Below are 27,626 nucleotides of genomic sequence, written 5' to 3'. Positions count from 1 at the left end.
GGAGCACCACTCCTTTGAGACCACCACTTGTAAATGAGCAAGACCATGAACGAAACCACCACTCGGGAGTGATTCTTCTTCTTGTTCCCGCAGCGTGTTCTCATAGTGGACCTGGGTGGATGCTCTGTGCGGGCTGGGGTCCTGATGGAACAGCGTGAGTGGCCCGTCTCTTTCACATCTTTTTTGCCACCGCTTGACCATCGTGATCTGTTCACTTGTCGCGTAATACTGGCAGGCCAATGTAGCAGGAACTTTTTCAAGCATTACATGCATCGCCTACATTGAGAAAAAAAAATGAGCCCTTTGTAGATTCCACAAAGGCAGTTAGTGCCAGTCAGTTTCACTTGCATCTAGCAGACTGTCCCCTCAGGGCTATCTATGTTCGTTAGTGGCAGCTTGTAAAGTAAGTATGGTAATGAGTTTGGTATGGACTTTTGAGCTTAGTGAAAACACGGCATCTGCTCACTAATGAGTAAATTTTAGTTTGAGAGAATTTTCTCAGCAATTTCAGAATTTCTGTGTGTTCTTGGGCAATTTTATGACTTTGCAGCTGAAGAAATTCGAGCTAGATTCATTTAATGCAAATATGTTTCCCTTTTTGTTAGTTGCTAATTCAAAATATAGAAGTGGGTTCAGGTCCACAGCACAAAGAATGTTAGACATGGAACAGTTGTTATTTATGATGCATGGTTCAACTTATGTTAGTCCACAGCCCAAAAAATGTTAGACATGGAACAGTTGTTAATCACGCAATGCATGGTTCAACTTACGTTAAACGGCCTGCATGTTCGACATAAATTGTGTTTAACAGTAGTTGTGTTCACTCTTTTGTGTGCATGTTTTTTGCATGCATGGTCATCTGTAGCGTAGGTCTAACAATTAGCAGTTGCTCTTTGCTAATTTTTGGGCCAAGGTGAGATTTTATGTGCCGGGCTATCTTCAAGTCCTAGCTGTAACCTCACATGATGACTTTCTTTCCTAGAATTTGAGTGATATAATGCTGATAAATATGGACTCTTGCGAATTCTTCTTTGTTGTTGCTGAAGGGAAATTTTGTGACTATAGTTTGTTGGATGAACTGCAGTTGCGGCGATATTGAGGCCATCAAAGTACAGGAAATTGTGTCTTCTAATTGAACCTCCCGTGAGGTTACAAATCTGGAAGTTTACTTAGATCACATTTGTTGCCATGTTTGCTTGATTGTGTAGGTAAATTTTGTTTCTTCCTTGTCCCTTTTTTTTTCTTGCGCTGATTACCAGAGTGCATTTGGGGACCTTCAAGTTCTTTTCGCCATCCGACAATTTGAATGCATTCGCTTTGATTAAAAAATTCCAGAACAAAATTGTTACTCGCATGTTATTTTTGGCTTACTTTTGCACATTTGCACTGTTACACTGCCACAACTTGTCAATTTGAACCTCAACCAGCTAACCTAAAGTGCAAAGCCGGGCTAGTTGGTTTACGCTTATAAAAAAAACAGCGCTAGAAACAGGATGAGTGGACGGGGAAAACAGGAAACACAGGCCCTATTCGTTTGTCCGTGTTTGTTGTTTTCCTCATCCTTTCGTTCTGTTCTTGGCGCTGTTTTTCTGTAAGCAGGTAATCTTACTGCGTCACTTGTCTGACCAAATTCATTGGCCCTGTTGAGTCCAAAGCTGCGCATGCGTGACTTTGCTCGATACAACTGTTTGCGTGATTTGGCCAAACTTTACTGGTCAATTGTACGAGAGTCGGCTGCACGGTTGCACATAGCTGCAGTGCAGTGCAGTTGTGTGACTTGTCGCCTTGCTGACGATCTGTCTCTGTGTGTGCCTGTGCCTTTGCAGCCGCCCTGCCCACGCTCTACTTCCCGTCCGTGTGCAGCACAGACCGAAACACGTGAGTAGTGACTCGTGTGGTGCAACTCCGAAGCGTCCATTGTTTTATTTTTAAAGGGGCCATAAAGACTTTGGTTCGTTTGAGTGAATGTTGCTTTGTCCCAGTTACAGCGATGTCATTTCCGTCGCAAACTTCGAGCAATCAACGGAGATGTTAAAGAAGGCAGATGAAGCGATGACAACTCCCCAGCCACTTTCTGGTGATTTTTCTGTGCTGTATTTGGCGGCCACCGACCAAACCCATCGCCAATAAAACCACTCGGCAGTTGCAGCGGGGGCTCCACTTCCGTTTTTAATGCTAACGTGCGGTTAATACACTGATAACGTTTTTGGTGCTGGCCTATATCACGCGAGTCTCGCGTGTGATTTCAAATTCAATATTTTTGCAAAAAGAAAGAGTGTCTTTCCTGAAAGAGTGTCTTGCCCGACACCTATAAGAAAGGGTGTCAGGCAAGGAGACACAATCTCTCCAATGCTATTCACAGCATGTTTACAAGAAGTATTCAGAACGTTGGATTGGGAACAGGTGGGAGTAAGGGTTAATGGAGAATACCTCAGTAACCTCAGATTTGCTGATGACGTTGCCTTGCTAAGTAACTCGGGGGACGAATTGCAAAGCATGCTTTCCGCACTGGGCGAACAGAGTAGATCCGTGGGCCTGAAAATTAATATGCAGAAAACTAAAGCAATGATCAATAACCTCGGGACAGCACAGCGGTTTGACATAGGTGGCGAGGCAGTGGAAGTGGTAAGCGAATATATCTACTTAGGCCAAGTTGTGACCCCAGATCCAAACCATGAGGCAGAGATAATTAGAAGGATCAGAATGGGGTGGGGTGCATATGGCAGACATTCTCAGATAATGAATAGCAGCCTACCATTGTCGCTGAAGAAGAAAGTGTATGACAGCTGCATCTTACCGGTACTCACCTACGGGGCAGAAACTTGGAGGCTCACTAAGAGGGTTCAACTTAAATTGAGAACGACTCAGCGGGCAATGGAGCGGAAAATGATAGGTGTAACATTGAGGGACAAGAAGAGAGCGGAGTGGGTCAGGGAGCAAACTAGCGTTAAAGACATATTAGTAGAAATTAAGAAGAAGAAATGGACGTGGGCAGGGCATGTAATGCGAAGACAAGATAACCGCTGGTCATTAAGGGTAACAGAGTGGATCCCTAGAGAAGGCAAGCGTTGCAGGGGGCGGCAGAAAGTTAGATGGGCAGATGAGATCAAGAAGTTTGCGGGGATAAATTGGTCACAGTTGGCACAGGACCGAGGCAATTGGAGAATAATGGGAGAGGCCTTTGCCCTGCAGTGGGCGTAGATAGGCTGGTGATGATGATGATGATGATGATTTTTGCAAAAACGTCCTGTGTGGCTGGAAACGGAGCTGAGTGCGTTATTAGATGCCAGTTCTTTCGAACTGAACCAAGTTGTATTCTGTCTCCGTGGCCCCTCCTTTGAATCCCGAGGGCATGGTCTGCCCACCCCCCATTGCTCTCTGGTGTCCAGAACCTTTGCTTCTTCACCCGTGGCTGCCCTGTGGTCGTCTCCTCTTTGCCACAAATCGTTTTTAGACAACGTCACAGTGGACGACGAGGGTGTTTAAATGATGACGATCCGTCTGGTTGTGCCTGCCTCCACTGCTGCAGGGGCAAGCGCAGCTTTGGCCTGGACGCCGTGAGGCCAGAGGTGCGCCGGAACTCTCAGCTCAGCTTTCCCCTTCTCCCATCGGCCAAGATCTCCAAGGTGAGCACTTGCTGGGTCTACCGACCGCACAGTTTGTCTGTGGAGAGTGTCGTTTGTCAGTTGCCAGTGGCCTTTGGGAATTCCCTTCTTCAGAGGTTTGCAGACAGACCAAGATTGCGCCCTCCCATTCTTATCCTAACGATGCTATGAATCTTTTTAAGCATTCTTTGTACGCTTTTGGTGAAGATTACATTCTGACATTTCCTCTGCTTCACTGTATTTATAACTGTTCGATTTTAGTTGTACCTTGCACCGCTTTTATTAAGGTGGGCACGCGGCCTTTATTTGCGGCTCTTTGCCCTTAGTTGGCCTTGGCCAGTAAAACCGACCAATCAATCATCATTGCGTGCGCTAAACGGTCAGATTGGAGACTGCAAGGGTTGAGCCACACAATGCAGCCACAGCTAGAGAGGTTGACGAGTTCACTTCGGTGTCCCTTTAACTGATGCCTGGTTTGGTGATGCCTCACGCACTAGTGTGGCCGTCTCAGTGGATTTGAGCATCGGCAAACTGTGTTTTAACATCAACCGAGGCGTGCATGGGTCAGAGATAATTAGAAGGATAAGAATGGGGTGGAGTGCATACGGCAGACATTCTGAGGTAATGAATGGCAGCCTACCATTCTTCCTGAAGAAGAAAGTGTATGACAGCTGCATCTTACCGGTACTCACCTACGGGGCAGAAACGTGGGGGCTCACAAAGAAAGTTGAACTTAAATTGAGGACTACTCAGCGGGTAATGTAGTGGAAGATGATAGGTGTAACATTAAGAAGCAAGAATTGAGCGGAGTGGGTCAAGGAACAAACGCGTGTTAAGGTCGTATTAGTGGAAATTTAGAAGAAGAAGAAATGGACGTGGGCAGGGCATGTAATGCGAAGACAAGATAACCGTTGGTCATTAACTCTTTCGCTACCGCCGGGAAATTGACTAATTTTAGCGGTTCAAGAAAACATTTTTTTTTCCTGCTAAAAAATTGGTTAGGCACTAATTGCAGGAACACAAAATGCAGATTATTAAACGGCCTTTCCAATAACACCAGTAGGGATGGGCGAATATAGATTTTGAGGTTCGAAGCGAATTCGAAGCGAATAGTGATTTGGTCGAATAATTTCGAATCGAATAGTTCGAATAGTACACATTGCAAATCCCAAAGATAAATGAGCAACTTGTGACCTGACTAATGTACACATTTTTTTCTAATAATTAGAACTCACGTAGGCACAGCATTGTGTAAAACTATTACCAGTTGAACATTTATTGCAAAATCTTACACACAGCTTTCCTTTGCTGTATTCACAAGTTTTCATGAAGAAATGCCTGTTGCGCCACATGCTCTAGGTGCAGCAGTTTCCGCCGGCTGCTCATTCACAAGTTTAAGCGCCGCCTAGAAACTCGCAGAGTTAAGCGCCGCCTAGAAGCTCCGCTAAAAAAAGAAGTATTGTAGCCACTAGTATCCTCGGCCGTAGCCAAGCAAAGCGCAAGTGGCTGGCCGCCATTTTGAATAGTCTCGCTTAGTGCGGCGTACGCGGCGTACTGCCGCGCTGTGTGAGCCTATTCAAAATGGCGGCATGCCTATTCAAAATGGCGGCCTGTACAGCTTGGTGCCGCTATGTTCGGAGCGGTGTCGTTTCAGTGCCGCCTTTTTTTTTTAACTTAAGTGTGCTGGCGGCCGAGAGCTTCGTCGAACCTCTAGGCAAGGCAGCAACTCGGCAGTGCCGGCACTAATAATAGAAATGTCCGCGTCGGTGGGTCTTGAGCCAACCCTGGGGTAACTCTCGGAAAGCTTGACCGAAAAGCTTGGCTTTTAGCTGCCTATTCGGGAGCATCGAATAATTCGAAAATATCGAATACCTGCATTCGGATCGAAGCGAATAACGAATAGAGAGTTATTCGATCGAATATTCGACAATACCGAATATTCGCCCATCCCTAAACACCAGTTTTTCAAAGGTTTTTATATATCATAGTTGTAAAAAAAAGATCAAAATCAAAATTTTTGTCAAGTTGTCGAAAAATAATGATAAAAAAGGAGTTGTGTTTATCAAACCACCCGTAGTAGAAAAAAATTAGAATATACATTTTGTAGGGAAACATTTCAAAAACACGCCCTAGAAAAAATGTCGACTTGCGCGGAACAGTTTGTCAGATATAAAAAAAAAAATGTTAGCATGCACGGTGCTCGTGTCATGTGGTGAAGCCCAACCTCCAATTCAAAATGTGCAATTTCGGGTGGTTTCCTGGAATAAACCTGGTGGTTTGTCATTATCAGAGGCACCAATTTGCCCCCACATAACGTAAAAACATCATGTCAATGGCTGAATTTTCATTTACAGCGAGCACAATATTTGGGACTAGCACGCGATGCGGAAAAAAACATGCATGAAGTTGAAAACGGAACGCCGTGGCTGATGCTTGTTGTCGTTCATAGTCAGTTATCTCTCAAAACATAAAGCTGAGCTTCATTATCATCTTCTTACTCGCAATTGTAGCCTTGCTCGCAAAAATGAGGTACGATGAGCTAGAATCGTGCGCTGTGATCTTTGGCCGAGTAGCAGTTGCGCGCTGAAAAAGATCAGCACAACGAGCCTCCTCTATTGCAGCGCCACCTAACATTTTTCAAATGAAACAGTACAAAAACTTATCAGAGACTCCGTCCGAATAGACAGTTCAACTAAGCAGCAACATTAGACACCCGGATATACCTTCGCATGGAAACGAAACTGAAGGCAGCTGGCAGTGTAAGGCCGGTTTGAAGCGCTGTCCTCGGCGGAACAGATATCTGGCGACTGGGTGTGACCTTTTGACTTGCATCTGAAGTTCTTATCGCAGAAATCGTGTTAGGGTGGGGGGAAATCAGGAGCGCTGTGCTTTGTTCGAGGATCAGTCGCGGACGCTTCAGGCGCCATGGCAGGTAGCCTTGAAGTTGGGTAACTGCGTAGTAGCGCTAAATATGAATTACACGATGCAGAAACGAAACCGAATTTGTTGTAAACTGTTTCCGAATGGTCCTGGGGTAAGTAGAACTACCACAGTACTTAGAACAACATGCGCAAAGGCAATAAAACTGCCTAAAATCATAAAGTAGCTTTGCAACCAGGCACTGCTTGACATTTTCAGCCGATTTCTGGGATTATTACTGTCAGAGCGCGAACCTGACGTTTGAAAATCATTTGCTAGTTCCCCATTCACGCGCTGATAGCAAAAACAAGCGCTGGTGCAGAGTAATTACGAGTTGCACGCATTCTTCGTTGGTAGCCGTGACGCGCGATGACCACGCCCCTTTTCCACACCCAGGTGATTCAAAAGCGTGTCAAAAATGACGCTTCCGTTGCAAAAATAAAAACAAACTGATTTGGAAAGGCCATTTTCTGATCTAACTCCGAACAGCTTTACTTGTTTGAGCAACGCCTGGAACGCTATGAAAAGGCGCTCCCAAAAGTATCGATCAAATTGATCGATTTTGATAGTCGCAGTAGCGAAAGAGTTAAGGGTAACAGAGTGAATCCCTAGAGATGGCAAGCGTGGCAGGGGGTGGCAGAAAGTTAGATGGGCAGACGAGATCAAGAAGTTTACGGGGATAAATTGGTCACAGTATGCACAGGACTGGGATAATTGGAGATCCATGGGAGAGGCATTTGTCCTGCCGTGGGCATAGACAGGGTGATGACGATGAGGCGTGCTTGTGGTGCCAGCTGAGCATCTGTTTCTGAGTAGGCACATTCGCGTAGTACCTTGACGACCCTTTGACGGCTGCGTTGTCTGTCTCCTCCTTCCAGTACACGATAGATGTCGACGGACTTCCCGAGCTCATGAACAAGATCTTCCGAGACCTGAACATCACAAACCCTTCGGAGTACAAGGTGGGTGCCGGGTGTCGCCTGATGTGTCTGTCCTTGTCAGTTGCACGGCTACTTGGAGTTGATACCTTGGGTGGGCTAGCGATCAACGCCTTCAGTTTGGAATTGTTTGCATTTGTGCGCTTGTAAACTGACGGTGGTAAAGGAGCCATGTGGACAAAATGCAACTTGATTCAGTTTAAAAGAACTAGCCTTGGCTAACTCACCCAGCTCTATTCTGGCTGTTAAAAATGTTTTTTTAACCAAAAGAATGCGAAAAATATAGACCAAATTGAAAATTTCGCACTGCGGCGACGTGATAGGGACAGTAGTGGCTTAATAGAGACCAGCACTAGAAACACGGTTATCTGAGTGTCAGCTGCATGTTAGCATTCAGGTGACATGATCAAACGGAACTATGGACCCCACTACAATCGCCCACTCATGTCCCTTGGCTGTGGCTGTGGCCGGCACCTGCCAATTGCACGAACAAGATTTTGTCACGTCATGAAGAAATTGCCGCAAGGTGGCTGGAGAGTTGCCACTGCTGCATCAATTTTCCTTAGTATCTGCTTTATTTATTTGAAACTCGGGGAAAAATTGCTGTCATTGTCACCAGGACAAATTATTAGATGAACCGAACCCATTTTTCTCGAGTCGTAATCGTACATTCTCGAGTTTTTTAAGGTTCGAAAGTTGCAGATTTGCAGAAATAGACGGTTGCAAGTCGAAGCTACGCTCTTTCCATTCATTTTCGGAGCTTTCCCCACTGCTGCGTTTTCCCGGTCTGGTGAAAAGAGCGTGAACGGGGCTCCACTGTACAGGGATTTCTGAGACTGACTGCCACTCCCCCTCGGTGCCACTCCCCCTCTCCTCTGGTGGCACGCCGCGCAGGTCCAGCTGTGCGTCCCCCGAAGCCTGAGCCTGCAGACGCAGACGGCCCTGGCCGAAGCGCTGCTGGTCAAGACAGGCGTCGGGGCACTGAGCGTGACACACCAGGCCATCTGTGCCCTGTACGCCTACAACACCACCTCGGGGGTCGTCGTCGACCTGGGGGCACGCATCGACATCCTGCCCATTGCCGACGGTACGACCTTTCTCACCTCATTGCCGGACTAGATCGTTACCTCTGACTCAGGGCAACATCTCAATCCAGAGTTCTTCAGTACAGTTTAACCTCGTTATGACGAAGTTCCGTATAAACTGGTATATAGGTCGAGTTTTTTTCCAAAAAAAGAAAACGCTCAAAAATCACCCCTCATCTTATATAGCGGTCATTGGGAGAATGTAAATTGTTGTCTGGCAACAATGTGCAAGCGTAATCGTCGCCATCGCCCTTTGTGTTGGACTGCTCTCTTTCGCTATCAAGCCTTTACTTGCTTTTCTCTTTTCTCTTGTTTTTCGTCTTTTACTCGTCTTGTGTGTGTGCATGGGCATTTCTGTACGGGTCTGCTCCGAGATGAATGGCGGAAGTCGACGCCAATTCACCGCTGCGCTTAATTAAGCTGAAGGCGATTGAGCCGCCGAGCAGAATGGGAATGTGGTGGCGCAATGCCAGTTTGGAGTTTCGGAGAACAGTGTGCGGTACTGGCGGAGCCGGAAAGCTAAGCTGTGCGCGTGCAACCCCCGGAACAGATCGTTCCGTGGGCGTCAAGCGGTGCACCCCGTGTTGGAGAACAAAGTGGTTCGGGTAACACTGCTTTAAAGCGGCCATGCAGACAACATACAAGTTTGCTTTATTCACAAGATTTCATGTTTTGTGGTGCCCCCAGCGCTTGTCCGGGAGCAAACGATTTTTTTTATTCACTCCCAAATTAATCAATTTCAGTTAAAAGTTTCATTCTCCCACCAAATCGTGTTTTCATGACGTCTGCAATGTCATATGTGGTGGGGAGCCTTATGTACTGTAAGTCAACCTAGATGACACCACCATACCGCGGCGGGCAGTTTTTTGCCTTTGTTTTTGACCGTATATGTACCTGGCTTGGTTTTGTTAAGGTGAAGAATAATCGTTTTGTGAAACGTGGTGCTCGCTCGACAAATATGGTCACATAAGACACCGTCGCTTGGGTCAATCGGCCAGTGTCGTCTGAGACAACCCCAAAGCGCCGCAGTGCTGTGCAGCTAAACAAAGCATAGTGCGTGCAGTACCAACAGCTGTACGCATCGGTACTTTTATTTTTGTGTGCATTTTCGTAACTTCCACTGTGTACCCGACCATTCTTACTGCTGTAAACAGAATGTGCCCCAAATGTAAGCGCAAATAGCTCATTCAGCAAGCTTATAAGCCCTGCCAATTTGCGTTTACTTTTGCCGGCCTCACCCCATTGCAGAGTTGTCACATATGACCTCATAGGTTGTGTTGCGGGAAATGAGCTAGTGGGTTTCATGGCCATTCCCTTTTTTTCCTAATTGTATCGCTTATTTGAGTAAAGTGTGCATTAAGAGGGGTGTCATAATGTAGCTGGTCCCTGTTTGTTTATGGCCAAATTCCCAGCTGGGAGCTGCTGGTCCCAGCTGGTCGCAGCTGGGCTGAGCACCAGATCGCGGGTTCGATTCCCGGCCGCGGCGGCCGCTTTTCTGATGGAGGCGAAAAGCAAAAACGCCCGTGTGTACGAGATTTTGGCGCACGATAAAGATCCCCAGGTGGTCAAAATTAATCCGGAGCCCTCCACTACGGCGCGCCTCATCGCCTGCGTTGCGTCGGCGCGTTAAACCCCACAATCAGTCAATCAATGGTCGCAGCTGGGAATTTGGCCATAAACCAGCTGGGTCTAGCTACCATTTTCTCTAGGCAGTATGACTCTGACGAGGCAATCTTTCGAATGAACCAAACTTGTCTTTTGTCTGCGTGACCCCGTTAAGAAGAAAATAAAGCTTTGCTTTCAAATAAGGAAACATTAAGTTAGGCAATGTATACCTATGTTTCCATGGTTTTTCCTTTTGTGAACTTACAACAGCAGCCACAAACATTTGAGTACTACTTCAACTTTCCGCTGACAGATGGAAGGTTTATGGTCAAGTTGCCCCACGCCTGCCCCTGTTTGCCCCCAGTGCAGGGGGGGGGCAACTGCGGACGGGTGTCTGATATGTGGAGCCTACTTTGAAGAGTTTTGCAAGTGGTGTATGTTGAACGACTCTGATTTTAGTCAGGATGCCAAACTGGGGGGGGGGGGGGGGGGGGGGGGAATGGTGCCATTCTATTGTGATAGGGAACATCACAGATGACCAGAGGAGCTGTTTGTGGGTTCTTGGTTGGCCACAAACTGCCACTCAACCCGTGCCACTGCACTGGGAAGCATTCGCTGGGATTGCAGCTACACCTGCGCCTGGCATTTTTTGGTTTGCAGTATTTGAGGTCCTAATGAGCATGATGCTTGCGCTTGCCGTCCGTGGCCCAGTCGCCATCAGTGGTCTCCTGCTGTGCTGCTGCTTTTTTTTGTGCGTTCACTGTGTGGGAAAGCCAGCTTGCAAAGACCCAGCTTACATCAGTCTCCTCAAAGTCGCCTTCACTTGTAAACACACATGCCATGCTGAGAAGACATTTGTTCCAGGGGCAGAATATGACATCTTGTATCAAGATATGAAGCACTGGAGATAAACAGGTGATGGAGTGAATTGCTGAGGAGGGGAGCAACTTTTCGCGGTCCAGCCCGCACGCAAAATGGGGAGCTCTGTTTTGGTTCGGGTTCAGGCGGCTTCATTTCACTGAAGTTCAGTCCTGGTTCAGGTAAATCACCCCCGCATGGTGTGGGTGGCCTTGGAAGCCCCCCATGCTTTTTTTGCACTCTTGTTTGGGCCTCGTGGTGGCGGCCATCTTGGCCAGTGGTGCAGTCACATACATGTTAGCTATATCTGGCCATTGGAAGTAGAAAGCTGAGTTAGGCTGTGCGCAGTGAACCCACAGATGCAGCAAATTTCCCACCACTCTGTGCCTGTTCCAGAAGCTTCAACCTCACCTGCCTGTTTTGTTTCGCGAGGGTTCAACGCCTTTTGGGGTCCCTGAAATTGTGCGCCTCTCTTTGCTGCAGGCTACATTGTGGAAGGTGGGGTCTCTCGACTTCCTCATGGGGCCCAGCAGCTAACGCAGCAGTTGCGTCAAGCCCTTGCCCAGAAGCAGCTCAGGTGAGCCGCCCTTTTTATTTTTTGCCCAATGGATGCAAGCAACCAAGAGTGTCTGTGTGCCCGAGGTTTTGACCATCATCTAGAGCATAGAGTTTTATACTAATACATACGAGAGGGAAGTCTGTCACTGCAATCGTGTGCCATTGCGGCCGTCACCATGGCAGCTGGCAGCATCCCTCTCTTACTTGACTTGGCTAGCCACATTGCTTCTCACCACTCCTGAAGCTAAAATCGACGAGAAAGGGTAACATTTTTCTTCTTGCTCGTCTTGCATGAAGTTTCAAAATAATTGCCGACAAATAAATCTTTCCGGAGCTCCATTTTTCTAATAGTTAAGCTACTTTTCAGCCTGTTCATGAACCATGCCAAGTATTGATGGAGCGCTTCTCTGTGGTACGACAGCACACTCGCTGAAGAGAGGCCCGCCTAGACGCTGGCGCCAGATTCTCTCTAGTACATGCAGTGTAGACCATTTATAACGGAACCGCTTATAGTGCGGTACCGGTTATAATTCGGGTTTTCCTGGCTACCGTAGGCCTCCCATAGAAGTCAATCAAAGAGCTTACCGCTTATAACACGGTTGCTGAAGCACAATACCGTTTATAGTGCAGTTTTTTTGCGAGTCCGCTGATAGACTGGCACAGCCGGGGCATTGTTTTAGGGTTGCAAAAAAGAAAGAAAGAAGGACCCACCCTGTCGATGCAGCCTGCGCTCCCTTCTCTGCTGTACCTTAGACATCGAAAATAACGAAGAAAATAGGCACCCATCAGTTTGTGTGTTCCGTTTGCGCTCGTGTGATAACCACAACTGCCCAAGCTCTCCACACACCTCTGAAGATAGCATGACCCCCCCCCCCTCTTCCGGCTGGCCGGCCGCGGTAAGTTGTTGCATTTAGAACCTTGATAAGCAACCACCCTTTTCCTTTTCGAACATCTGGAGATAGCTGGAGGTTTCCACAACCTGCACATTGTGTTTGATAAGCAGCTGCCTTTGGCATTGTGAACGCAAGGTCAGTGGGGAAAAAAAGTCCTGCTCCTTTCTTATCAAATAAATGCAGCCGTGCCCCATCAAAACATAAACGAAAAGAAAGTTAAAGCTACGCTGTTCATTTTTAAGACCGTGCTTGGGGTTTGTAAGCTCTGCAGTAGCGGCGGCTGACGTGAAAAAAGAGGCGAAATGAAGACCGTGCCTCCGTTTTTAAGTGCTATGCATTTGAGGGATGATAAACAAAGAATGACATGACAGATAGGTTGTGATGTGGTTAGATTCTGTGTTCTGTTCATAGTGCGGATTTTTGCGGCTCGTGCGACATACGTATATAAGTGGTCTACACTGTATTAGTATGAAACTGTATGGCCCAGAGATATCTAGTTAGTGTATGTCCCACAGCTGAAAATACCCTGTAGCACAGATGCATCTTTGGCGTGTAAGGCCACAAGATTAACCTCGGAAGTTTGGTCAGTCAGGTGTGTGACCTTTTGAAGAGCATGGGGAAGAGGCATGTACCCTTGCGTTTGCACCAAAGCACGACACAAAAGTAGGAGCGAGTTTCAACTCCAATGAGCCACGGAACGTGGGTAGGTCAGAGAACGCTCGTTAGCATGGCTGCCGTATTTACCTGCCTAATGATAAACACGACACTCATCCTCACCAAATCGAGGTGTATAATCTGGGTACGTTCATTATGCGAGGTGTCAGGAGCCTATTTTTTTTCCTCAGCAACCCGCCACAGTTGTTCAATGGCTATATTGTGCTGTTGAACCAAAGGAGGTGGGTTCAATCCTGATTACAGCAGCTGTTTTTTCTGACCGAGGCGACAGGCAAAGATGCCCTTGTGCCAAGGATTTGGCGGACATAAAAGATGGTTGAAATTATTAATCCATGGCCCTTCACTGCGCTGGGCTCCATACCCCAAATGTGGCTTCGGTATGTGCAACCCCACTTGTTTAAATTGTGATTCCCCCCACGCAATGTTGACGCTCCCCCTTCCTTGTGACGCCGGTTCGATCCCAGCCGTGGTGGCCGCTGTTGACGTGGAGGCGAAAAGCGAACATGCTCGTGTGTCGGCGTTTAAATGCATGCTAGAGATCCCCAGGTGGTCGAAATTAGTTCATCGGTCTCCACTACGACGCTGTTCAGAGCCCAGGTGTAGCTTGGGCGTGTTAAACCCCATAACGTGAGATTTGTTGGGTACCCCTCAAACCCTTCCACTGTGGTGCAGCCTGTTCGGGGAGCTGGAGCTGTACCTGGTGCGCTGGGTGCAGCAGCAGGCGTGCTACGTGGCGCCTGACTACCGGGCTGAGCTCTGCGCCTGCCATGCTGACCCGGCCGCCTACGAGACCTGCCTGCCCCTGGGACGCTTCTTCCAGCCGCCCGCCGCGCACATGTGGGTGCCCCCTCTCCCTCCTTCTCTCTCTCTCTCTCTCTCTCTCTCTCTCTCTCTCTCACACAGGCATTGACTATGACCAAGTCAGCGTCTCGGGTGACGCGAGTCAACCGAAAAAATTATGGGGGAAGCCGCCCACAGCACATATATTCTTTTTTTCACTCACACAACTTGAGTACAAAGTGCGAGGAGTCTTGGATGACGGAGACTGTGCAGCGTTGGAGTGTCGACACCAAAGAAGTTACGGGGGATACGTAGAGCTTTTCAAGAATGTGAAGGTGAAGGCCTAGTTGGGCCTCCTGTCAATCTGCTGTCGAAAACCTGTGGGCACGCATGCCGAATATTACCAGGCACTCCAAATTGATCTGCAGCCCTCCACTGTGAACCCCAAGGCTGCTGGTTACAAGGCTCTGGCACTATGTACTTCAGTCTGATAGTCAAAGGGCTGAGCTTTTAAGTGCAGAGCGCTTTAGATGCTCGCCTTGTCGTCTTAGCTCGCTCGCTGGATCCAAGTAGAGCCACACGGCGTTCCGCCGTCATGGCGTCCCACAGAGGCTTCGAAAGCCAAGCAGTTTATATAGTCATAAGCGTTCAAAACTCAGTAACTGTTGGCACTTGTCACACATCTACCCGTTGTTTAGTGCAAAGAAAACTGCAGGTACATTTGAGGCAAAATATGCGTAATTAACTGCCAGCGCCCGCGTTCATTTAGTTAGGAACCTTCCTTAGGTTGGTTTTTACGATAGTAAGTGAAAAAAAAGTGGCAGTGCAACACCGGCACGTGCGGGAGGAAAAGCAAGCACAAAAAGAACAGATCTCCCACTGGCACAGTTTCAGGCGGGGGGCACGCGAGCACTGCGAAGACAGGAAATCTGAAATGCGTTGGACATACCTCTGTTGAATTCATCAGGAGAAGAGTGAGACAGGGTGGCGAAGAGTGTGATGGGTGGCAAGAGTGAGCAGATAACGGCGCCACAGCCCATTGTGGCAAATCACTGCTCTGCGCTTCTGACAGCTTTCACGTTGGGTGGAACAGCGTGAATTTTTTCCTTCCTTCCATTTCTTGTTCTCACGGCGATTGGGTGAAGCAGGGCAGACTGATTGATGCGTGCCGTGACTCTCCTGTTCGAACCCGCAGGGAGGCCCGGCTGGACATTGGGCGCTTCCAGTGCCCCGAGGGCCTCTTCCGGCCGGAGCTGTGGGGGCTGGACTGCCCCGGACTGGGCAAGCTCCTCCAGAGGGCGCTCCAGGAGTGCTCGCTCGACGTCCGCCGCCAGATGGCACGCTCCGTCTTCCTCTCCGGTGGACTCTCCCTGCTGCCAGGGCTGCCCCAGCGGCTGCAGGCAGAGCTGGATGCTCTCACGCCGGACTCGCTCCAGCCAAAGGTCCGTCCCAAATACCTTTTATGTACCCTTAGATAAGGAAATAGGTAAAGGTAGCCTTATCTATTTCCAGCCACTGCGATACTCTGTTCCGAGATATTCCATCTGGCACTTGTGGTGCAGTGCAGAACGTTTAGTGGATGTGTTAATTTGCCTCACCCTGCCCTAAACTAACCTGAAAGATACCAAAGCGCATTCATATACGAAGAGAATGTGTAGAATTGAGCCAAAAGAACATGTTACAGTAGAAGAAATCGGGGGTCTTGCGAAAATTTTAGCACTGTTGGGGCTTGGAACGCATGCTGTTGAAGCCAAACAGCGGGGTTCTTTTAGCATTTGCTGAAAACAACAGAAGGAGTGTTTGAAGCAAACCACTATATGGCACTGATAGTGAGCAAAGATTGCCAGGCTTGTATCTATCTGGGAACAGAACACAAACCTACCACTCCTGTCACGTTCTTTGCTCAGCTGAGTCTGTGTCATCCACTTCTTTCGGGGTAGCCACTGCTGAGCCCAAGGACGCAGGCTTGATACCTGCCAAGGCGGCCATTTTTTCTGACGTAGGCGGAAAACGAAAGCACCCGTGTATCGAGGTTTTGGGGCGTGTTAAGGATCCCCGCGAGGTCAAAACTCGCGAGGTCAAAACTAATCCGGAGCCCTCCACCGTGGTACGCCTTGTAGCTCAGGCAGGGTTCTTTCTCCCCACAGTGGGCGGTGGTGGAAATTCCGCCCACTTTTCTGCTTCACCGCCCACTGCCTTTGGTAGGTCGCCCACCAGTCCCACTGACCCACCCATCTGAAATGGGGGCCTTAGGATCTAGGAACGGCCACTGTGTGAAAGCAGCGCCAGTGGCAGTGGGCTGAACCTCCCTCCAGCTGGTTACGTGAAAAAGGGTCTGAGCAAGTGGCTTTGAAGTCTCAGATTGTCAGGTGCAGGCAAATCTTTTGAGTCGATGCCGCTTTATTTTTTCACCGCGCTTCTGCACCACAATAGTCACAATTTGACCAGAGGTGTTCAATTTTTATTATAAAAATTAGAAATTCTTAACCACCCCCCCGGCCATGTTCTCAATATGGCCACCTCTCGATAGTTGCTGGGGAGAACCCTGAGCCCAGGGCCCGTTTGCCCGAACGCGATAAGTGTGGGAATACGTTCTCAACTACAACTTTAGCGCTGTCTTGGTAATAAGTCGTTTGCCCGAAACTGATACAAACAATCGGTTAAGGTTGTGTTTCTGCCAGGTTACCTGGCAACCGGCTTATTTGCCGTGGCCGACTTCGACTTATTGGCGCTTTATTCGTAAGTGGGTACTTAATCGGGAACTTATGCGTACGGGCAAACAGGCCCAGGTGTAGCTTCGGCAAGCTAAACCCGAAATCCGAGTTGTAGCCAGTGTAGCCTCTGCTACGCGGATGGTCCCACCTTTCGTCTGTCCCTCACACATGAGCAGCCAACTCCTTTTGTTCACTCTTGTAATTTCAGCTAGCATGTCATCTACACGAGTTTGTGCTGAGAAAAAGTTGTTGAACATGGTGATGTGGAAAACAATGGGTTCCAACTTTTCAACAGTCCGGGAAGTTCTTCATGTTCTCTCACAAAGCATTACTTTCAGCTCGGTTTAACCGTCTTTCGGTAGTTGCACACTTGTGCGTTCAACATAAACAAGTGTTGCTATACTGCTTGGCTATGCAGAAGCAGGCTGAGCTGCTGAGAAACGTACTGTATTTTCGTGCGTGTAACCCACCCCTGCATTTAATCCGCACCCCCTCTTTCAGCCCCGCCGGAAACGAAAAAAAAGAAAAAAAATCCTCGCGCATTGCTCGCACATTTGATACAATGAAAGGCTGCACCAAAGCTACTGCTTAAGGGGGGACGCGGCTTTCAACTTCGAAAAATGACCAAAACATCGTTTTTTTGAAACCCACATATTCGGCTTCTATGTTTCCTATTCTGTGCGTCTGCAAAGTTTTTACGCTGAAAAGCGTCGCAAAGTGGCATAAAAAAATACTTTTGTCAGGCGCGGTGACAAACTATCAGCGCAAAAGGGCGAAAAAACGGCAATTTTCGGAGCGCTCTATCTCCGCAACGGTACCACCGGGCGCGGCCATTTTGATATGGTTAGTTCGGCCGAGCGATCGTCTTTCCGGTTCCGCTCGTCTTTTTTATCTTCGTTCATTCACAAACGCACAAATGGCAGAAAAGAAACGACGCACAAACGACGCTAGAAATAGATGCTGAAGCGCTATTCGTCCTCCGGTCGGAGCGCGGAAAGACGACCCTCCTGATTGGATGTCGCGGGCGCAACGCAAGATGGCGGCCGCCTGAGCTGCGTAGCGAGCGGATCGAGTTCATTTTCGCCGCTTCGCTCGGCCGAGTTTCTGTTCAATCTGTGGTATTCAACACGGACGTTATCGCGATGGGAATGCCAGAGATAACGAGCCAGATTACGGGAAGTTGTGTGGCTCGAAAGGCGGAGGTCATCGAACGCTTCGTGGTGCGCGTGACTCTACCGTCGCCAGACCCCGGAGGGTGACGCGGTGTGCGCGCTTACGATAGCGGTTCGTGCAGTGAACTTTTAGTTGGATTTGCGATGTTAACACACTTAGTTATTGCTGTGTTTTGACTGTGGGCTCGCTAGGCTTGAGAAAGAAACGGTCGACGCGTCAAACGCTGCGGCGCGCACGGCATAGCCGACGCGCATTGGAGCATCACATGACTGGGCAACCGGTTACGATTGAACGCCAGTAGTTGTAATTAATGCCTGCGACGTTAGATTTAATCTTAAAAGCGATCTGACCAGCCATATCAGGTATAATCAAAGTTCGATATGTCGCGGTAAGCGTGCGCTGCGATGCGCGCGAGCCATATCGCCTTTCTTGCGCAACGTTTCCCGTGCACTTGCAATTTTCATGCAAACAGGTTTGAGTTAGTAATATAGGAATAAAAATATGCTCTCTGTGCGTTAAAAATGTACGTTACTGTGGCAGCATTTAACAGTGATTTTTTTAGGGAAATTATTGATACCATTGCTCAGGGAAGAGTGTACAGTCGAATCCCGCTACAACGAAATTGACGGGACGTGCGAAAAATTTCGTTGAAGCGAAAATTCGTTGAGGCGAAATCTGCCCCAACACACCACGGAAAGGCCAGAAAAATAGCCCCGTACGTTTCCGCAACATTGGCAGCATAATACAATGTTTAGAAAAAGGAGTGACGCGCAAGAACTCATGTTTATTTGGATAACAAACATACCAATGGTTATCTGTTTTTTCACCACCCAAAGAACGCGTTACGGAGGGGGGTGAAGATATGCAGGCGCAAAACGTATCGCTGTACAACAAGGCGTGCCCACCGAGCTGATTACTTGCAGATAACTGCTAGGCCGTCGGAAGCCCCCCTCTCGCTTGTGGCAGGAGCAGTGCCATTATCTTATCCTCCGACAGGGCTCGGCAGCTACTGACCTTGGCAGGCAAGACGCGCGCGCTTGCATTTAACATGACCGCGCGCCCGCGACTAAGATAGGATGACTAGGCTTCAAGACCAAACGCGCAAACATGATTTTCGCTCTTGGCTATGAAGAATGGTAGAAGGAAAACGGCAAGGACAGCTGCTCACAACGCATACATGACGGCACCGCGCCAGCTGCGGAGCACATTCATGCAATTTCGACTGGATACGGATTGGCTGTAGCTCTGGGGCTGGCTCTGGGACTCCGCCTTGGCGAAGCGGGCCTGCGCCTCGTGTAAAGACGGCCAGCCACATCGTTATCACCATCAAGCAATGGCGTGCGCCTATGAGTTATTTTTTGTTTTGTTTTGGGTGGCGGTGTGGTCGCAGCGCGCATGTTTTCGGTGAAACTAAGCGTCCTGAATGTATAAAAAGTTACAGATAGCTGGCGCTATGCTTATTTTATTGTAAAATAATTGTTCGAACCCAGCCCAAATCATCTAAAATTTCGTTGAAGCGAAAGCAAGCCAGACAAATGGTTCGTTGTGGTGAGGACTTTGTTGCATTGACTTCTATGGCTAGCTGACGGGGAATTGGAAATATTTCGTTGAAGCGGAAATTTCGTTGAAGCGGTGTTCGTTGTAGCGGGGTTCGACTGTACTAGTATACACTCTACTCAGGGCATACTGGCTGTGCTGCGAGAAATATTGGATGCCTTGAATGCCAAAAGTAGTAAAAAAATATGCTCTTGCATTGAAGTTGGGAGTTATGCAGAATACTCTACCAAGCTTCAAAGTAGCTCATTTTCATCCTTGTGGTATGCAAACTTTTGGCAATGAACACCTGCACGTATGAGTACTAAGTTGCTGTGCCAGGCAAGATAAAACATAAAAAAAAGCCAAAAATGTTAAAATTTAAGTAAAAAATGCTTAAGGGGAGACGCGGGTCTTGGAATCCCGAAATTTGGCCAAAAAATCGATTTTTAGAAATCGCCATTTTCGGAAAGTAGAGCTATTTTTCTACCGGTTAGCAAAATATCCAGACCCAGGAGTACGTATTTGAGCCATAATATCAATTTATAGCACCGACGGCCGCTAAAATGGGCCAAGATTCGACGCGAAAATAGCATTTTTTCGACGACTCGCCTCTCGGGTTCTACATGCGCCACGGCGTCCATCTTGGTCTCATTCGAAAGCGCGTCTTTTCGTTTTCAATTCCCCGCCAGAACCACTCCGTTTCGTCCGTTGGTTGCGAGTAAAACCGGGGTAGAAAAGAGACGGATCGCGCCGCCTAATTGGTTACTGACTGCACGTGACCGCAGGGCGCAACCTCATTGGCTGGGCGCCGTGGGTCGTCTGCTCGGCACTCTCATCACAGGGCAACGGCTCATGTATTCGTCTATGCGAGGACCGGCAAAAGCCCCGCATGGCGTAAAAATAAAGTAAAGATGTCTATCGATAACCGAAAGGAAGAACAGGCATTATTAAAAGCGCCTGAAATACGATTTTCTGCTCCTGTGACGACGACTTATCGCGAGAACGGCGCCGAGACGGAGGTAGGCTTAGCGCCCGCGCGGGCTGCCGAGACGATAGCGTAGCGATATGATTACGCCTGCGGGGCCACTAAGGTGCGTCTATCTTTCGATCAGCAGCAAATAGAAAGAAAAGAAATGATAAAGTGGAGGATGCCCCACGCCGACGTCGCAAGGGAAGTGTGTTCATTCTGTTATCAACGATGCTGCGGCGGTTCGGCCCGCACACCGGCGCGCGCTTCCTCGTCGGCAGGTTACCATATAGATGAGCGATTTGAGAATTATAAATGTTCGCACTGTGCACAATGTGCGTTGGTAACGTGATATACGAGTAGATTAAACCGAAAACGTGGTTATCCCACCTAGCCAAGCGCATGCACGTTACAGAACAGTGGCGGGCATTCCGTTACCAGCCCCTTCGCTGCAACTCACTTCACGCGACACAAATCCGATTTGATTGCTACAAATGAAGCAGTAACATAACAAAATAGCGTTTACAACTGTGGTGCACGCTCGGCACCTCAGCCCTAGTCGCCAAAGAGAGACGGCGCGATGCCAACAGCATAAAAATTGAAGCAACGTTCTGGCTTTGCTTTTGTTCAGTTTTTCTGCCAGGTGCCATCTGTAGACAGAGGATTTCATAATTTTCCCACCAACTGATTTCAGCAAACTTGGTATGCTCGTGTTGAGCGAAAAGCGAGCTACATTCTAGAACCTTTCTTTTTTTCATATGCTCAATAGATAAAACTGTCACTTGTAGTAAAACTTCAACTGCGATTTTCTCAGCTTCCCTTTTTTTGCATATGTGCCTAGCCTTACAGGGGTTTTGAGGTAGTTTTTTTCAAAGGATTTCTACAAGTGTTATACCGTTGAATTCGGGATAAAATGAACTGCATGCTGAAGCTATTTTAATTGGCTCATTTTGCCTCAAATAAATGTTATGAGTTATAATTAGAGGTCATTAAGTTTTCAGAAAACTGTACTTGGCATAATTAGATTAATTCTATCCAATAAACTATCTTTACAGGAATATAAATAGCTTCAGCATGCATGGCAGGTCTTAAGCTACACACCCATACCATTTATTTTTAAAAAAATTGAATAAAAAGTTCCTTAAAGGCCCGTAAGAAATTACTTAATTAGGCTCCAGTGTTTTCCTTATAACTCAAAAAATAATTCTACCACTTGAAAACTAATTACATATTTGAAATGAGGAAGCCAAAACACATATGCACAGTGATTTTCATTATCACAGACCAATTAATAAAAAAGTTCATTTCAAGACCCACGTCTCCCCTTAACTTGTTGCCATGGTGACAACACTGCAAAAGGAGGTTCTCCAGTGCGATACAGCCAACCAACTAACCTACTTTGCATTGAAAGCCCATTGAAACCCATCTCCCCTCCGTTTGGTTTGCAAAGGGGGGTATGTACTCTTCACGGAGGAGCTGAAAATGATGTTTGCTGGAAAGAGAAAGGCTGTAAAAGGCACTCCAATTTCAAGGCAAGGCCTTCCAAAAGCCCCATGTTCAAAAGGACATGAAGGGCTACAACTGTGACGACTTTTGATATGGGAAACCTATGTTGCAACTTCGGAAGCCGTTTTCTCAAAACAGTTTTTTTTGCCACCTGTGTCGCTTGTCCCAGGGATTTCTTCGTGACCGCTGGGTCTATTTTGATTCCGTTTCTTGCATTACATTCCTTGATGAACTGTTCAGGTCGTGACACTTTTGGTTTTCCAGATTTGTTTTTTGTGATTTTTTTATTCGAATAATCGTTCACAGTTGACATGCCTGTTGCACATAAACCTCTAAAAAAATGAAAACTAAAAAACATTGTGTTGTAAAAAAAAATTCTAAAACTGTCACGACCTCGTCCATTCATTTGGGAATGCAAAGCATTTCGAACAAGTTTTCTATCGTGTTTTATAAGCCGCCCAAGCTCGGTACAAGCGGAACAGAAAGAAAATTTCATACATAAAAAAGTTTTCAAAATATTACTTTGAAATTTTTATGGTGATATCACAGAAGCATTTCCAGTTGCTGTGCCAATTTTCATCAAAATCCACAAAGAAGTAAAAAAGTTGATTTTGAAAGCCACGTCCCCCCTTAAGCAACACATCACATACACTGTAGACAGAAAAAGTGTAATTTTGCAAGTAGAATACACTGACTGCAAGGCGAAAGTCACAATTCACTCAGTGTCACTGCTCTCACTAGAGCTAGTGCACTGACACTACACTAGCACTGCACTAGCAGTGCTAGGGCACTCGTCCTTGTTTTTTCTTCCTTGCCCTCGTGTGTTTTGCGCGATTGCTTCCTTGGAAGGCTTAGTCAGTGTTACTGTGTAGGAGCTTCGCACCACAACGCGCATTGCCGTGAAGCTGCACTAAAAGAAAAAACACGTATTATCCGCACCCCTACATTGCCACTGGAATTTTCGCATTTTTGGTGCGGGTTATACGCGCGAAAATACGGTACTTGCCCTGGTTTTGCTGATGGCAAGCTCGTGAACCAGCGCTTGTAAGTAAGCATCTAAATGGACCGAAGAATTGTGAGGGTAGAAACGGTGTCGTTCAATCAGGTACCTGCATTGGCAGGTGTCTCGGCGGCAGTTTCAGAAAACTCAGCTGAACTATGATACAGAATCACTTGTTAAGAATCAAACCACATACAACTACAGTTTAATTCACAAGCTTTTGACCGAGTCTGAATGCAGGCTGTTGAAGGCATGGATGCCTTGATGTAGGTATCCAAGGGTGCCCTGGATCCTTTTCTAAGGATCCAAGACAGCCTGTATCAACCCAGATGATGTCCTTTCTAACCATCTGCTTCACGACGCTCACGGAAATGTGAATGAGGTCCAAGCTGGCTAGCTGGCCGTGCAGCCATATATTTTGCCATCTAAAAAATCGTAAAATGAAAACGTACCAATGAATGTGCGTGCGTTGCGGCGTGCACCTAAACTCCGGAACATTGCAGATGCACAAGATATTACAGACATTGGTGATTCGCAGACAACAGGAAAAAGTGACTTTTCACGTCCACCGTACAACAACGGACAACTGAGCAGTAATCTAAGCGAATTCTTGGTGTTTTCGCACGTTATTTGCAACTGGCACGCGTTCTGTTTCTCTTCAGGTTCATGCATCTCCGTACCGCGTTCACATGGCCTTCCTTGGAGCGAGCACGATGGCGTCGACGTCGGCGTTCGACGAAGTCTGCGTGACACTACGCGAATGGAAGCAGAAAGGCCCTGCCTGCCTTTCCAGGTGGCACCTGTGATTGTGCGCGGCACCGTTGACGCAGGTGTTGCTCTCATCGCCATAGGGAACATCACGGACATCTTTTTTTTTCTTTTTTTTTTCTCGAAGACTTGCAACACCCCCGGCGTACACACTGACTTGGAACGATTGAATTCTGCGAAAAGCAGTGCTGCCCCGTTGCTGTTATTTGTTTCCGGCCACTGAGCGCAGATGAAACATTTATGGATGATGCAGTAGTAGTCTCTAGAGTTGGATGCGTTCTGCTGTTTTTTAGCTGCACACAACGACCTCGAAAGTGACCTTCAAGCTGACGTAAGACCGCAGAGGTTGTTCATCTAACGGATGCGGAACTTAATGCTTTCCAGCCTTTCCCTTTTTTTGTGAGTGCCTCTAATTTGACTAGCCTCGCAAACTAAAAATGGCTCCTGTAGCTTTAAACAGCATTTACAAGAAAAGCGCGGCAGACCTTGCACAACGAATGCGGGTTTTTGCACGCTTCTACGGAGACCAACTGATTTTACTGCTGCCAACAGGCTGGTTAGTAAGTTGTAAGGAATGGCCACGAACGGTAGGTCGATCGTTTCAGTGTTAGCTAGTGATGATCTAGTTGGTAAAGTCAACGCTGTTTTCAAGTGTCGTTGCCTAAAGCGCTTCCAATCATGATTCCGCTCAACATTCCACTGGGCTTCCAGTTCGGGTGTGTGCAGGAGACTCAGCTGTAGACTTGGTGAACTGGAAGCTCTCCCGTCGCTTTACAGAGGTTGGTTTACGGAGTTAAAAATGTATAGACATTCCTGTCTGTGCCTTGTCTGTGTGAATGGTGGAATGGGCCTTGTGTCAGGCTTATCCATTTGGTTTTACTGTTTTTTTTTCTACGTTCGAATCACTGCTCTGAGTTTGGTGGACCTGCTTCATTTGTTAGGGTATTGGCAAAGGCAGCTGCGTTTTTGTCAGTTTCTTTCGTTGCTTTTTTTGGCAGCCTTCTCGAAGCAGATAACCGCGTTGCAGTACAACGGAAATGTACCTACTAAAGTTGTCTATCAATGAAATGCAACATGAGAATACTGTGAATTTTCTTGGATCCTGATCATTGAAAAAAGACAAAAAGGAAATTCATCAACACCATTTTGTGCACATTTTGAATGTCCTTCAGTCGCGTACAGCGGAGGTTTAGATGCCTAGACAATGGCTCTAGCATCACCAACTTTCTTGCGATAGTGTTGTTTGATACTAAAATGTTGAGAAGCATATGTTCCTCCTGAGAGGGGGAATGACTTGATATCTTTCTGGCAGAATACAGCGTGCAGTCTGGAATCTCTGCTAAAGTTGATGCACACGAAATTGCAGAACATTCCAAAGGAAATGGTGTATCGCATTGTCACTTACGGTCCTGAGCCAAACTGCCGGTGAAATTTAGGACGTATCTGCTTTTTCGTGTCAGGTATTTTTTTTTTTTTTTTTTTGGTTTTGCCAGTTTCTACGCTAGTTGATCGTGCATTTACTTTTGTAGATTTGAGTTTCTCTTCACCGTCTTTTGCTTCTGTGCAGAAACGGGGGAGTGTTGTAATCTGTGGTTTGTGCGGCTCTGTACAGATGTCATTTAGAAGGCCGTATATAGTACCTCTAGTGTCTTAATATCGTGTTTTTGAAATTTCACCTAATTTATAATATTTCCTTTGGTTTCGTTTTGTGCTCGTCTTGACCCTTTGTTTTTTGTTTCTTGGAGGCGAACGGTGTTAACCCTTGTTTGTCTTCCGTATCGCCCTGTGGGATACAAGTGTGATGTACGCTCTCTGCTGTATGTTTGTGCTCTGTTTTCTGTCATTAGCGAATTGTCTTTCATTTTGTGAACCGCTTCCACCAGCCTTTGCTGTAGTCTTTCCTGGAGGTCGCAGGCTTTCAATTTGCAGGTTTTCGAAATCTCGTAGTGTTAACATGGTGGGCAAACACAAGCTTTTATTCCCAACGCTAGTGTTGCTTTGTGAGAGGACCTGAGTGTTTTGTTGCAGCTGAAGCCGCGTTGTGATTTCATACCATTTGAATAGCGTTGCGGCTTTTGAATGCCGTGGTGGTTTGAGAATCCTTGCACACGTTGCTTCGTCACGAAGCTCATAGCAGGTGTGTTTGACTGCTCGCATCAATGGATGCCGAATTGAGGAGGCCCTTTATTTGTTTCACAGGAAAGATGAGCTTGTTGATCGCAACGCTTTTGTTTAAGTGTCATTTTTGAGGAAGTTTGGTGTGCTGCGAGTGTATGTACTACAGGTTTATGCAAGGTCGCCCCCAAAAAACAAATCAAAATGAAAGAAATGCACATAGTTGCCTTCTAATTCACGGTGCAGTATTGCTGAATGTTGTTTTCATTCAGCTTTCATTCACAGTGCCTTCCTGAGGACCTATTTTGCAGCAAGTGCGCTACACAAGTGTTGCTCCTTTGGTGGCTTGCTGCGTTCTGAAACTCTCCTAGGTGCCTTAGCAACAAGCGACCAACAGTTTAGCCTAATGCTTGCAGTTGGCTTAGAAATCTGCTCAGACGTTCCAGTCAGTCATGCCAGGTCATGCTTAAAACTGTTTTTCTCCCTGGCATTAATGAAGTGGTAGCTCTCTGAAAAGGGGCGCTATATGCCTGGTGTATTCTCAACCTTAGCTCGCTCGTTTGCCGTCCTCTGTTTTCAGATGCAATGTCTAAGGGTCACGAAGTGAGCAACGTTTTTTTCTGATAGCTGGGATAAAGATCGCAGTAAGAGATACGTGCTACCCTTCTTCATACAGTTGAGTCAAAATAAGCCAAACTCAAAACTGTGTGCTGGTATGCACCACACGTTTGTGGTGAAGGATTTTGGCACGCTGAGTTTGAAAACAATCACTCAGTTTTTGGCGATACTTGCGTTGACAGTCGTTAAGACTACACAACTCGGTGGCACTTTGCATTTGCTTTTTTTTTTCTGGAAGGTACTTTGTATGAAGATATTTTGCAGGATGGCTGGTCTACTGCACCGGTTTTGTGAAGAACTGTTGTCACATTGCTAGTTTCCCGACCCAGTGTTGATGAACTCCGGTTGCCAGGTTGACGTCTTGAAGCATAGCGAGTTCCCTCCTTTACAACTTTCGCTTCATATTTTTTTTCATTAATTTGACCTGGGTCAAGTTTTTTGAGTGTAATCTTCATGATGGGTCTTTTGAACACACCGTGCAGTTTCCTCAGTGGTTTTTCCCATCCAATGGAAAGCCTGTCCCCTCACTCTGTCGCCATGATTCTTTTTCCTGTGTACTAATTGCTGTGATTGCTTCTTATGTGGGCAGCTGTTTTGTGCACCTAGGTCCTCGTTGCTCCCTGTGTTTTTTTTCTCCACTCCGCGCAAAAGCACTATAATTTTTTTTTTCCTTTCAGTTTGGAAGTGTTTCACGTGTTGCCTTGTCATGTAGCTCGCGCCAAGGGACGCACATTTTCCGGTGTTAAATAATACATGATATACTTGAATAAAAATGTTCACAAAATAGTTGCTTTCTTGCATTTATACTGTGCAATATTGGTGCGAGCGTACGAGTTTGTGTCGTGGCTTCCTAAGGTGTGAATCAAGCCTGCAGTGCTATTTGCTACACTACAACAGCGCCATTTTTTGTTATTTCTCTGCACTTTCAGTGCTGTGGCTTGTGCATCAATGTGTTGTGCTATGTGGGGTCCTGGGTACTTCACTGCTGTAGTAACTGCAGCTCTGATTAAAAGGGTCACTAAATAGAAGACCTCTTCTTTTACGCAGTATTAATGGACCTAAAACCACTGATTTAAATTAACTTTGAGCCTTTCACTACCGCGTGCTTTGTAGCATGTGCCACCCTGAATATGAACTGTCAGCCTTGAATTGAACAACCAATTGGGTTATAAAGAAAGGCTGAGTAGTACAAGCATCTGATATTGAATATACAGAATTTAGTTACAAGCCTCAATGTTTCATGGGTTTTTGCCCAAAAAGGGAAGTTGCTTGACATAACTTCCCTTCCACAAGCTACTGTGTTCGAAACAATG

General features: G+C 47.0%; 1 protein-coding gene across 4 annotated transcripts in view; it reads left to right on the top strand.

Annotated features, from left to right (window-relative positions):
* LOC144158637 (uncharacterized) overlaps positions 1–27,341 on the top strand; it is a 210,865-nt gene extending 183,524 nt beyond the window's left edge. For all 4 annotated transcript variants that reach the window (XM_077689667.1, XM_077689669.1, XM_077689668.1 and 1 more), the window contains 9 exons: positions 94–154; positions 1,827–1,878; positions 3,530–3,626; positions 7,403–7,486; positions 8,357–8,549; positions 11,494–11,587; positions 13,809–13,973; positions 15,112–15,358; positions 23,475–27,341. In XM_077689667.1, coding sequence (XP_077545793.1) covers positions 94–154; positions 1,827–1,878; positions 3,530–3,626; positions 7,403–7,486; positions 8,357–8,549; positions 11,494–11,587; positions 13,809–13,973; positions 15,112–15,358; positions 23,475–23,618 — 1,137 coding nt within the window. In that variant the 3' untranslated portion in view covers positions 23,619–27,341. The remainder of the gene's footprint in view (positions 1–93; positions 155–1,826; positions 1,879–3,529; positions 3,627–7,402; positions 7,487–8,356; positions 8,550–11,493; positions 11,588–13,808; positions 13,974–15,111; positions 15,359–23,474) is intronic.
* Positions 27,342–27,626: the final 285 nt, after the last annotated feature.

This window comes from Haemaphysalis longicornis, unplaced genomic scaffold (genome assembly GCF_048455015.1).
Source record: "Haemaphysalis longicornis isolate Haplotype H1 unplaced genomic scaffold, Haemaphysalis longicornis Haplotype H1 scaffold_10, whole genome shotgun sequence".
In the NCBI taxonomy this organism is placed as follows: domain Eukaryota; kingdom Metazoa; phylum Arthropoda; class Arachnida; order Ixodida; family Ixodidae; genus Haemaphysalis; species Haemaphysalis longicornis.
This window is presented reverse-complemented; position numbering and strand designations above follow the sequence as displayed.